The sequence below is a fragment of the Cyprinus carpio genome, unplaced genomic scaffold (assembly GCF_018340385.1).
Source record: "Cyprinus carpio isolate SPL01 unplaced genomic scaffold, ASM1834038v1 S000006714, whole genome shotgun sequence".
Classification (NCBI taxonomy): Eukaryota; Metazoa; Chordata; class Actinopteri; order Cypriniformes; family Cyprinidae; genus Cyprinus; species Cyprinus carpio.
In genome coordinates, this window is record NW_024879320.1 from 749,367 (window position 1) to 763,106 (window position 13,740).

A 13,740-nucleotide genomic window follows, 5' to 3' on the forward strand; every position below is an offset into this window, starting at 1 on the left:
AGTTCACGGTGCTTCTGAGATGGAGAAGAAAATGTGGGTATGAAGGTGTAGGTGGGCTGCTGGGTAATTCAAAAGCATCATAATATGTTAGCGTTCACTGATCACTACTCCATCCATCCATCCTGTATCCAAGCGGCTTCATTCTGTACTACACAGGGCTTTACACAATTAAAAGATTAAAAGCATGTGATAATAAATGATATTTTAACTGAGCTTTAAAAATAGATATTGATGGAGCCATTCTGATATGCAGAGGTAATATGTTCCACAGTTTAGGTGCAGCAACCGAGAAAGCCCGGTCATCCCTAAGTTTCAGTCTGGATCTGGGAATTGTTAAGAGCAGTTGATCAGAGAACCTAAGAGATCTAGCAGATGTGTGCCGTTTTAATGAGCCAGCAAGGTATGTTGGAGCCAGGCCATTTAATGATTTAAAACAAATAATAAAAGTTTGTATTTGATTCTGAAACTTACCGGCAACCACTCAAGCGACAATAAAATTGGTGTAATATGCTCATGCTTGAGTGTACTTGTCAGTAGTCTGGCGGCCGCGTTCTGGACTGCCTGCAAACGCAGCAGTGCTTTCTGACTGACTCCAACATAAAGAGAGTTACAATAGTCAAGCCGTGAAACAATGAAGGCATGAATGACTTTCTCAAGATCATTAATAGAAAGAAAAATCTTTACTTTCGCCAAAAGTCACCAAAAATTTTGTCAAATAATACACCCAGATTCCTCACAACTGCCTTATTATATGGGGCCAGTGGACCAAGATTGAGGTTAGGAGGCACCAAATTATTGGGTGGCGCGAACATGATGATCTCTGTTTTTTTATCATTACGTTTTAAAAAATTTAAGGACGTCCAGCTTTTTATGTCATTCAGACAGGCTAGGAGGGGAGTTAAAGCACTCTTATTATTTTGTTGCAGTGGTAGATAAATTTGCGTATCGTCAGCGTAGCAATATCACTACGTTTTATCTTGAAAACAGATTTCAAAGGAAGCATGTATAATGAAAACAAGAGAGGAGCAGAATGGACCCTTGAGGAACCCCACTGGAGTTGAGGATTCACCCAGATTAATGCAAAGTTAGATAGTAAGACTTAACCACTGAGGGCTCGAAAGTTGAAACCAAGATAAATGAATGGTTCCGCACATCTAATAATACCAAGATTGCTGAGACTCCAGAATCAATGCTTCTGTTATTGCTGATTCAGTCAAAAAGACTGAAAAACTTCAAACACCATCTGTAAGGGCAACTCCTCCAAATTAGGTTTTTTTTTGTTCAAAAAAGGCCATACATAGATGCTCCAGATAGGCAACAGGCCAAAATCCTTGGGCCATAAACATTTAAAAACCTGTTTATGCCTATGAATAAAGTCTTGAGGATGTTTGTAGTATCAAAATCTCCGAGAAACAGGTTCAAACTAATATCAGAGCAAAAATACCAAGATTGCTGATTGCAGTGAAGCCCAGTCAAAAATATCATAAATAAACTTGAATTTGTTGTTTTTTTTGTTTTTGATATGTTTTTTTGTTTTTTTTTTATAATATCTAGTAATTTGATATTATTATGAAATGTCTTTTGTATAGGAGTGTGTCGATTCTTTGCTACAGTAAGATGCTGATGGTGAGGATGTGGTGTTTGTGGACTGAGGAGACGCTGGCCAAAGCTCTGATCTATGAGCAGATTACACTCTAAACACATTAACCTTGAGAAGAGCAGCAGATCTCGCTCTGCTCCATTAGACAGCAGCCAGCACTCGCTCCTCAACACTGGAGCACCACAAGCACTAGTTGCGTCTCTTGAAATGGCTATCAGAAATAGTTGCTGAACTGACTGCATCACATGTTCAGTGCTACAGTATGTTCTTTCTCTTGAAGTGAAATGAAACAAAAATACTGATGATGCATATTGCACTCATAGGCTTGTTCAAACCTTTAGTAAAATCTGTAATACCTGACTTTTAAAAAACAGACACATTGAAAGATATAATATAAAATATGCCAACAAGAGAGAAAATGACACCTCTCTAGCCATCAAAAAATCAATCCATATATCATTTTTTAAGGAATTTTTTAATGGATCCATTTGTGGATTTTTACACAGTTCTGTGCTTATAAATTAAATCTTTTTCCTCTTTTTTTTTTCTTCTTCTTCTATCTCACATTGGCATGAAAACACTGAATTCAATTGAAACGTTTGACCAGGCTGTGCATTTCTAGGGCAGGCTGGCAGATTTAGGTAAATTTCCTTTGAACTTTGTGTCAAGTTCAAAAAAGAAAGAAAGAAAGAAAAAAAAAAGAGAGGACAGCTCCGATTACAAATGGATTCACACCAAGAACACTGCATTCCCCACTGCTGTCTATTGAGGGGAAGAGAAGGAAGGAGATTTTTATTTTTATTTATTAAATAAAGCGATCCTGGACAGAGGCCAGTCCCAACAGCCAGATCTCACAGACACTGTTCAGAAGAGCCTAGCGGTTATGGGCCGCGAGTATATGCCTTATGAATATTACTAGGGGTGTTGGATATGCCTTATGAATATTACTAGGAGCGATTCGTCATTGTTGTGAGAGCGTAGGCAGCGTGACACAGTAATGCATGCTAATGTAAACATCAGCACTCCTCTCAAATCAATTCAAATGTGCTTATTCAGGTGGAAAATAAACACGGCAGTGAGGGAGAAGCACAGCGTCCTCCAAAATCCAGCAGATAATGTCATTTCACCATCCTCCCCTCAGCCGCCTCAACTTTTGTTGGGAGTTTTTGTTCACTGAAGCTCAGTTTATTTATACAACTTTGTTTTACACACATGACAATCAACGACATTCATTGACAAGACTGGAAAATTACATCTGAAATGGTTATGTTAGTGCAGAATATTGCATTAGATGTGCACAGATGCAGTCAGTTACAATCCAAATGGATTCAATGCAATGCATGTCCAGAAGCATGGAAATGACTCTGCACTAAATCAGCTTTGAATGTGTCATTAAGGCATATAAACTGCTCTTTAATGTGTGATTCATGAGCTGATCTGTAATAACTAACTGTTTAAATTTCACAGCAACATCTGCTTGAACTGGATTATCAGTCAATGACAAATTGAGAAAGGAGAACAAACATACCAGAATCTTACAATCTTTTTTTTTTTTTGATTGTTAATTGTTGTTTTATTGTGTGTGTAGTTACACTTATACTTACCTACAAGTTTTAAAACTTTTTTCTTTCAAGATAAACACACACATGCAACTTTTTTTCCATACACTAAAACTAAAAATCAATAAAAAATAGATAGGCAAAAATAAACAAATATTATACTTTACTGTAAATACTAAAGTAACACTAACATATATTATAAAATTGTGAATGTCATGCTGTTTTCTTGGGTTACACCATTTGACATTTGAAATCCTGAACTAATTTTTCATTGTCATAAAAAATGTCCTGCACTTGACACACAGTCATGAGGGACTACAAGGCTACTGCATGTGATGTCATTTCCTGTTTTATGGTTTAGTGGTCACATGGTAACTAAATGGTTTCCACACTGACTTTTTTGAGTAATATGTTAACATTCCAAGCATTCACTATGTGTGTGTGTGTGTGTGTGTGTGTGTGTGTGTGTGTGTGTGTGTGTGTGTGTGTGTGTGTGTGTGTGTGTGTGTGTGGCCTATAGATCTAACAAAGCCTACTGTCAATCAGAGCCATGTCTCTGTGGTCCGAATGACACTGATGTCCAGTCCAGCGATCAGTCCAGACCAGTCCAGATCAAAACCGGATGGGACCTTCAGAACCAGCACAGGACTCCTGACCCGCCTTAGCTCATTACACAAATGTATGAATAATGAGCAGAGAACAGAAATCCATCAGAAAGAGTTGGACAGTCTGGAAGAAAAATGCATTTTACCAAATAACCCAAGCAACGCATTTTCTCTCCATCCTGGCCCACTTTTCTTTGCCCAAAACACTAAAAAGACATTATTCATGACTTGTACAATAGCCAGCCTCATATTTAGGCCTGTGAGGAACATTAGAGCTTGTGAGGCTACGATTATCCAGAGCCTCAGCACTCACAATTATTAATTCATCACGCTGCTTCGGAACACAAATGCATTGTATTGTCTCATTCAGCATCTTATTTTACCCATAAACCGGCCAAATGGGATGCGTTCTAATGACAGAGCCATGTTAATATCAAAGTGAATAGGCTCTCGGGCGCAGATGGGAGCACGGTGTGGAAACTCAATCACAAGTCCCTTCAATCACGGAACGGGAAACAGAGATGCATTTGAATATTTTTACCTGGAAGTATTAAAATTATACAATTTTAATAGCTATTTAACATGTAGTTGCTTTTTAAGCCGCATACTTTGGCTGGAAAAAAGGAAAAGGCAGGCAGGTAAAGCGGGAATTCTTTTGGCAGTTCTGAGCAGGACAAGCTCTTTCCGCCGGGAACTTCTTCCTGATCTGTTCTGCTCGGAGTCACTGACTTGTGAATTTCTGCTTGCCTCTGTCTCGTTCCCTCTGCTGCTGGTAAACAAGCGGATCCTCGAGCCGAGATCGCCTGAGGCGCTTCACATTCTCCTAAATATCTATTCGACCGCCGCAGAAACACCTGAGAGGAGGATTTAAGAAAGCAAACATCTCCTCTGTTCTGCTGTGACAGTCAGACGGGTGTCTGTCATTACAGTGTGGGACAACTAGAGGCATTTCAACACTGTCTCGATGTTATTTCATAGTACGTTCATCTGCGATCATGATAACGTGTTTCACACAGATTCTCAAGGTCATTACAGCTATTAAATAACCCAATGTGAAATGCAATCCAAGAAAGAGGATTGATGGAAGATAACATTTATCCAGCTAGACTGGAATGAAGTGAAAAGATCCTGACAAATATACACACACACACACACACACACACCTGTGTTATTTTAGTATCAGTGATGTAGGTGAATTCAGACATGTTTTGCCATTGACATGACTGGAAAAAAATGTCCCAATTATCCTGAATTAACCCCTATTTCACATTAGATTTTATTTGTGTGTGTGTGTGTGTGTGTGTGTGTGTGTGTGTGTGTGTGTGTGTGTGTGTGTGTGTGTTTATTTATTTATTTATTTATTTATTTATTTATATTATTTCAGTTACTGTTTGTTTCATTTCATGTAATTACATTTTTTATATATTTATTTATCAATTATCATTATTAGTATAATTATTATTTTAGGTTTTAACAACCTTGACACTTTGGGATATTATTGTATAGTTGAAATGATTGTATATTCTTGTATCCTGCAGTTCCTGACATGCTAAAGTCCATCTAAAACTATTTTAAGAGCATTTGCTGATTATTGCATGTTTAATAGACATGCAGCTTTTAGAATTCTATTAACTGATGAACTGCATGGATTAATTAACACGTGAAGAAATAAAAACTGTATGTGCAACACATAATTGCACAATTAGAAAGAGTGCATCTCTCTCTATTCATGCATTATCAACTGATAAATTAACATTTTATTTACATGTGCAAAATCTCGTTTCATTGTATATGTGCACTATTAACAAAATACGGTATAAGATAAAATGCTTCTAAAGCAGCTGGTCAGATGCTTTCAGCTGAGTGTTTGCATCTCTAACTAGCTGTTTGAGGAACACCTGCTCGGCTTAACTGGGCAGAGAGAGCGTGCGCTGATCAATAATGCATGGAGAGTGAACAGCAACATGCGAAACCTCTTAGCCACTGCAGCGGAGGAGAGCAGAGACGCTTTGATCGGCCGGGACAGACACCACAACACATCACACATGATCGACACTTTCTTTGACCCACGTTCTAACAGATGAAGGCTGAAACCGCATTTCAATATCTTTATAAATTATATACAGCAGAAAGCATGCATTTATGATCATCCATATGTCATTTATGTTGTTTACCTTTAACCCGAGTCAAACCGAACGCCTCTGACCTTTAACCTGCCCCTAAGCACTAATATATTCATCAAAGAGCACTTAATTAGATTTCTAATGGAACTTCGCTGCAAATGCTCAACCATGGAGCTGAGAAAAAAAGGAAAAAAAAGAAGGGTTAATAAGGGTTATTAAGTGTAATTAAATTAATTTAAAATCATATTAACACATTATCATGAGCCTTTGCTGCACTTTACTATGTTGATGTTATCTACTGTAAATGAACGTCAATGCAGAGGAAATGTAGTGCATTTAAGATTAAAAATGCTCATTGATTGTAATTTCCTACACGTTTGGGATTTATCTGCGTGCCAGAAAGCAGCACTCCACATTTTATGTTGCTTGATAAATTTTTCACTCCCTGTAGTAGTTACTGGACTTGCTTTTTTTGAGGAAAATGCGGCAGTTTTTATAGTGTTTTCTGTCATTTGTCACCCCTAGAGAAAATGCTCTAATATAGAGTGTACATGAAAACTTACACAACACAAGTCCTTATTCTTCAGAGAATAACACACTTCTGGTCAGTTCAGATTGCACTGAAGAGGTGTTTGCAGCTTTCGCAGGTTGAGATGTGCATGCAGAAGCTGATTCTCTGGCACAGGAGCTTGATCTGCAGACAGCCTGGGATCTGCTCGCGGCGTGATGATCATCAGCTCTACCTGTCTCATCCCAGACTCAGCCCAGCTCTGAAATGTTGTCTGAAAAACAGCTATTATTCACGGCTGACCAATATTGGACAGACAAACATGAAGCATGCGATTAAAAAGGGGCTGAGGGAAATGTTGCCATTTCAGTCACTGTTTATTTTTCATCATAAAATGAATAAAAATGACAAAGTTGCCTGATTCACTGAACACCTTTGGAAAGCGTGACTGTGAAGCAATGCATCAGAAGATGAAGTGAATGCCTGCACTCAGAACAGAAGAGCTCTAATCTGCTTCGCCGGAGAGAGAGAGAGACTCAAAATAGAAGTGTATGAACTTGTCAAGACACTTACAGGAGAATGTGGAGCTGCTTGAAATCTGCCACAAATCATCTCCTCGCACCTCCTCACGTGTCGCAGGATCACTCCTGAAAGCCTTAAGCCTTAAGGCAAACCCTCAAAATATTATGTGATTATTTAAAACTCATGCTCTGATTGGGGTCTGAAAGATTAATTTGTTAGCTTGAATTCTATATAATTACAGATTATGAAATAAATATACATTTGATAAGACACTTTGTCCATGAAAAACAAATGCAGTACTGGATGACTCATGTTTTTAAAATAACTAAATAATGCACACTTTTTGGTGAAAACAGGTATGTCAGTAATGTTGAGTATCCCTGGCTGCATTTAGAAAAATAAGAGGTGACTTATGACAATCAATGGATCAAATTTTACGCCACTAATCACAACCATTCAAGTAATGTTTCATTTTTTCCTTTTTTTTTTTTTTTTTTTTTTTTTTTGTTAGAAGGAATGTTTTCTGTAAAGATGCAGACTTCAGAGCAACTGATAATCAGCATCATGGAGTGTTGCTCAGTGCTGCTCCTCTTGTGAATTTGCTTAAATAAGTTCATTTTCTTCAGTAATTGCATTTTATTTGCCCTAATTAAACCAATGCGTAGCAGTCTTAATGGATGTAGATATGTGACTTGTGTGTATACCTGTGAGATGTAGACCTGCACTCCTCCTGTGAGCTGGAGGAGGAGGAGGAGGAGGTGATGAAACACCGTCCGGTGATTGATCTGCGCTTGGTTTTGTCGGAGACAACAAAAGGATGCCATGTCCTTTCAAGGTGTAATTCACACAGCTTATAATGCTGATGAGACGCTATACTAGATGTATGCGCGACAGTATCCTGCTTATCCGATCAGATATTTGGCAAAACTTGTCTCATTGTTCAGAGCTATTCTTAAATCATGTTTAAGTGTCTCCGACCGCATTTCTGCAAGCACTGCATTCGTTTTGAGCGTATTTCCATATTAAATACAGCCCGTCATAACTGATCCATCTGTCCAAAAGAGCCAAGCTTCGTTTAAATCTTTAACGAAAAACAACAGCACGAGCTCCAGCGCAGAGTTCATTATCCTCTAAAAGCTTATACTAGTGCGTCTTAATATTTAATAGGGACCCAAATAACACCAGAAAAAAAAAAAATGTAAATGTATACGAAGAGCTATGGTGGACTTGCCCATCAACCTTCACGGATGCATTTACTGTCTTCACTGCAGTCCAGTGTGTGTGAGGAGGAATCAATCATAGACTTGATGTTACTCGAGATAAAATGTCACGGGTTATTTTCAGGGAGAAAGAAAAAGACTCATTAAGTGTGCGCGCGCGCGTTTGAGCGTGATATGACTTGAACTATATACAGTAAAATATGCGTATTATCATGATAATGAACTGATATTAGATTAGATTAGATTATATCCTCTCAGATAAATTACACTTTATTATTTGCTTTGATTAATAGTTTTTTTCCCCATCAGAAATATTAATAATAAAATAAAATAAAATAAAATAAAATAAAATAAAGAAATCAGTCAAGTCGTCACTTAGTGAGTGAATGAGAGTGACGCGGCGCTGAGGCGGTGCGGGTCAGGCGCGTGACCTCGCGTCTATTAACACACACACGCCGACATTTGCTCGCTTATTGTCTGACTAATTTAATTTCACAGAACACTTATTTTCCAAACTCAAGCGCATGCCAAAGGAGAGGGAAAGGGTGAAAAAACTTGCCTGATAAAAGTCCAACTCAATTTGAGGACAAGTACCTTCATCTGTAAATGAAAGCAATTATGCGGCCCATATTATATTATGTTGGCCGGTCTCAGGATAGTCATCAATCACCCGCAATCGAGCTGTCACTGCGGGCAGATTCGTTTCTAGCAGGCAGTTGTTCCAGCTGGGGAAAAGAGGAGTACATCATCATTAATTTGACTGTGACCCCGGGGCTTCTCACATGTCTGAACCCACAGTCAGCAACACACCTCCAGCACTTCATCTCAATCAACGAAATCAAGAGCTTTACATGAAGACACACAGACCATACATACATAGATAGATAGATAGATAGATAGATAGATAGATAGATAGATAGATAGATAGATTGATAGATAGATAGATAGATAGATAGATAGATAGATAGATAGATAGATAGATAGATAGATAGATAGATAATTTTATCATCACGGGAACACTTTTTTTTATCTCTCAAAACATTTTATAGTAAGTATTATTTCAGTAACTAATCTAGACAAATGAAGAAGTAGGCTTTACAGATATAAATATCAAGCATTGCACTTTCTTCTGTTTATGAAACTAAATGCATATTAATTCGAATTAATATCTCATTTGTGGCCTGTGAAACTAATTATTTCAAACAGTACAATTCCAATCGACGATTGCAGCTGATTGTGTAATAGATATGATTTATGATATCTAAATCAAAGGTAAAAACTGTAGATCTTTATTAATGCAAGCATAAACGTTGGATCGTGTATTTAATTCCTGATTAACCTGAGATAAAAAGGCGCGAGCAAAAGCGATACGATAAAAGATAGGGTTCGATTTTAGCAGCGCAAGCTCTTTTTCAAAGCTCGGTTTAATTGATAAGCTCAATTACAAGTCCACTGTGCCTTAAAAATTCACCCCCACCCCTCTGTCGCTCGTTGGGATTTTTATCCAGAGAAATGCATATTAAAGTTAGAGTCTGGTCATTTTGACTGGGTTTCTTCTGACGTCAGAGCCACCGGCGTTTTAAAACAACCCGCATCTGGGCTGACGTGTTTAATACTAGTTTTTATAACGCAAAATATGTATTTCTGACATCAAAGACGGCAATTCAACAAATGCTTCAGGATGCGCGCGGCTGTGTTGTAGAAGTTTAATAGAGCGATAGGAGAGAAACACTCTCAGGAAGGCGTTTAAGCAAATTAAACATGATAGTGTTGCGCTTCGCCCTATAAGCGTCCGGCAGCTTTATGCTTTACCAATCCATCTGTACACTGAAACACAGCAGACCTGCAGTCTCGCCTGCGTTCCTGCACACGGGGATCACTCTACAATGTCCTATCCTCAGTTCGGATATCCTTACTCTTCTGCACCTCAGGTAAGAGTCGAGGGCTTATGCTTGCATTGCTTCAGATTTTTAAAAGGGGAAAGGCGCTCACGCGCGCTGCGGGTTTGAAGGAGATACAGATAAAGGTTTAATCGGATTTCTGCGCTGGGCTTCCCTCTGCGCTTATCATTTTACAGATCTACAAACACGCGCTCGAGCCGCAGACGCATGCAAAAGTGCAGATGCGATGACAGGGGAAGGGGGACAACAGATGTTTTTTGGCCATGATCCATAAACTGCATCGTCCTGTGGGGGCTGACGGTGGCCACTGCCAAAAAACAACTTGCACTGCATTTTCGCCGTTTTGCAAACTGGTACATGTTTGCAGGTGTCTGTTATATTTATATTGTGACATTTCCAAATGTTCCAGTTCCTCATGACCACCAACTCCCTGACATCTTGCTGCGAGTCGAGCACCAGATCCATCTCGGATTCGTCCGCGCAGACGCCCGTTTACTGTCCGGTGTACGAGAGCAGACTGCTGGCCACCGCCAGACACGAGCTGAGCTCCGCCGCCGCGCTGGGAGTCTACGGGAGCCCCTACACCGGCGGCCAGGGCTACGGGAACTATGTCACCTACGGCGCGGACGCGTCCGCTTTCTACTCTTTGGTGAGTTTAGAACATACGCAGTTATAAACGATCATAACAGCATGCATTCTGGCAGTGAAACACGATGTTAAGATCACCGAAACTCTGTATAAGGAATGTGTTTCTACATCAGAGAAAATGGAAATTTTATAAAATAAGAACATTAATGAACTGCATGAAATGATTGCAGAACGGATGAGTCTCATGGACTGTTTTCTATGTTCCACGGGCTCCGTGTTTAGGATAAGCATCATATTTTGATCATTACCATGGTTATATTAACAAGCATGGTACTTGTAAAGTTTAATTGCTGACAGCTCTTGTATTTATTTCCAGGGAACGTTTGATGCCAAAGATGGAAGTGCGTCTGCGCATGCGGGTATAACACAGGCTGCCGCGTATTACCCTTACGATCCCACCCTGGGACAGTACCAGTATGACAGGTATTTAAAAAGCGACCATCATTACGAGTCTTCTGATTGATAATGAACATGACTCGGTTCATTTGGATCAATTTCATAGGCAGCGCTCAACATATTGATGCAATAATTAGCGCAATCGTTTGAACGCGTGTATTTTTTTTTCTTTTTTATATATTTATTTTTTTTTTTTTTTTTTTTACTAAATAAATAATTAATGAATTTTTTTTTATTTAATTGTAGCTGTCTTTGATGTATATTTTATGTTATATCATGCACCTAACGGTTTGGCCTTCAGGGTTTCCCCTGAAGTGCTTTAATGGACAGACACTCGGCCGGTGCACTCGATCAAGCAATTTGTTCGCTCTGTTAAAAACGAAATGCGAGAAAGTTTATAGGCCTTAAGGAAATAAAAGTCTTTGCATTTCTGTGCTGCACTGCAAAAACTTTTCCCACCACACCTTTCTTTCATGCCACAGATACGGATCTATGGAGGGAGGAAGCAGAAGGAAGAACGCCACGCGTGAGACGACGAGCACGTTAAAAGCGTGGCTCCAGGAGCACAGGAAGAACCCCTACCCCACCAAAGGAGAGAAGATCATGCTGGCCATCATCACCAAGATGACCCTGACGCAGGTGTCCACCTGGTTCGCCAACGCCAGAAGAAGACTCAAGAAGGAGAACAAGATGACATGGCCACCGAGAAACAAGGGCTCAGATGATAAGAAGTATGATGATGATGATGAGGATGGCTCGCAGGAAGAGCAAATCAAGAGTGAAACCAACGATGACGGTCAGCTCCATTCCCTTCTTCACTACTCTGTTCTGTCATATCAGTGTAGGTTATTATTAGGCCTATATTTATCCTGTTTTTAATGTTTTTATTTTGACAAAATAACACTGAGCTATGACTTCTCAATGCTGAAAGCGCAAACATTTGAAGGTCTGGTGGAAGGCATGCAAAAGCATTATATTGCTAACTATTATATTGTACAATAACTTATTATTTGTGTAGCGTTATATAATGCAAAAAAAAGAAAGAAAGAAAAAGAAAAAGCTAAAGAAAAAAAAGAAAAAAGAAAATCCGAATGATATTAATAAAAGCGGTAGTTTCGGGTGTTCAGGAGCCGAATGCACAGGCTTGTATGTTTTGTTGTCTCTCGCTCTCCACTTACTTTCTACCGCTATTTTTGAACAGAGAGCAAAAGTCGAGAGGACAAGGAGCTCCAGCTGAGTGACTTGGACGACTTCGACACCATCGAGTCTGAGAGCTCCGAGTGTGAACTCAAGCACCGCTTCCACATGAACGCGCACATGGCCACCACCGACGACCGCCTCAAAGAAGCGTCTCCAAAGCTCTCCATCCCCGGTCTGCTCGAAGCCGAGCGCGATCTCACCAAAAGCTGCTTGAAGAGCACCGCGGAAGACTGCGAGCACGAGCTTCGGCACAGCAAAGCGTGCTTTCAGCAGCAGGGCCATCCGTTACTGGACAGCAAACCCCGCATCTGGTCTCTGGCCCAGACCGCGACCTCGTTGAACCCAACAGAGTTCTCTTCATGTATGCTTCGCTGTCAGCCATCGCCCTCCGCCTCCTCACCTGTCAGCGGCCTGGAGAGACAGCAGGACTCACCTGTCACGACTCTCAGAAACTGGGTAGATGGAGTTTTTCACGACCCCTTGTTTAGACACAGCTCATTGAACCAAGCACAGACGAACACTACGGTTTCTTGGACCACCTCGACCAAAGGGTCGATCTTAGAGACTGGAGCCCTTGGACGCTCCGTAGGGAACAACCACAACAACGTGATAAAAACACAGCAGCAAGAGGCCAGCAAGGACAGTATGACATTTCCAAAGGGGGTGAATAAAATATTCTGTTCCTAGCACGCCAAATGACTCTCAAACAGACTGTTTGGAATAGCTGTTTACGCTTTCAGTTCACAAACAAATGCCAGACTGTGGCCCAAAATACGTTTTGTTACATAAAATCATGGGGAAATGTATGTGTTTATTGCTGTGTTGACATCACACTGGCGAGGGGTTGGCTTATATATATTTATTGGTTTGGTTGACGCACGTTGAGATTATGTAAATTAACTGGAAGTTTATGTTCTGAAAGACTGAAACAAGTTTACAGCCTAGTTTCGTTCCGGCTTTTATCGTTTCTTTGGCATGCATATGTTGTTAGTTTTTATTGGTCATTCTTTCAGACGAACTCGGCCCTTGTTGCAAGGACTCACAAGTGTCACTGTTAAGAAAGCATCACACAAATGCACAGATCTCCTCGAAACGGGGAATGCTCAAATCTGCTCACTATAATAAACGGTGGACTTTCCGAAGCGTTTGTTCAGTGTATCGATCAGAGTCGCTGTCCCTGGTGCTGAACGCACGCGAATCCCTCACATAATGCCCGGCGAGATTCACCTGCTGGGCTCACTTCAGTCACAAATGCAGCTTATTTGAACATGCGTATTATTTTTCATTACTAATATTAATTCTTATTTTTATTTGTCAATAAAAAGTAGAAAGTAGCGACATTTTATCTTGTAATTTGGCATTTGCATCATAAAATGGACAAATATGTAGGTTTAAATTTTCCATAAAATATTTTTTTTTTTTTTTTTTTTTTTTTTTTTTGAAAATGTAAACGTAATT

General features: G+C 39.7%; 1 protein-coding gene across 1 annotated transcript; it reads left to right on the forward strand.

The window, feature by feature from the left end:
• The first annotated feature begins 9,866 nt into the window (after positions 1–9,866).
• Positions 9,867–13,420, forward strand: irx4a (iroquois homeobox 4a). Its single transcript, XM_019119325.2, has 5 exons — positions 9,867–10,068; positions 10,448–10,687; positions 11,003–11,109; positions 11,565–11,878; positions 12,284–13,420. The coding sequence occupies exons 1-5, from the start codon at positions 10,024–10,026 to the stop codon at positions 12,967–12,969; spliced, it is 1,392 nt and encodes a 463-aa protein (XP_018974870.1). The 5' UTR covers positions 9,867–10,023; the 3' UTR covers positions 12,970–13,420.
• Positions 13,421–13,740: the final 320 nt, after the last annotated feature.

Coding starts and splice junctions, on each gene's coding strand:
- irx4a (XM_019119325.2), top strand. CDS start 10,024: ATGTCCTATCCTCAGTTCGGATATCCTTACTCTTCTGCACCTCAG. Junction 10,069..10,447: donor CTTACTCTTCTGCACCTCAG/GTAAGAGTCGAG, acceptor CAAATGTTCCAG/TTCCTCATGACCACCAACTC. Junction 11,110..11,564: donor GGACAGTACCAGTATGACAG/GTATTTAAAAAG, acceptor TTCATGCCACAG/ATACGGATCTATGGAGGGAG.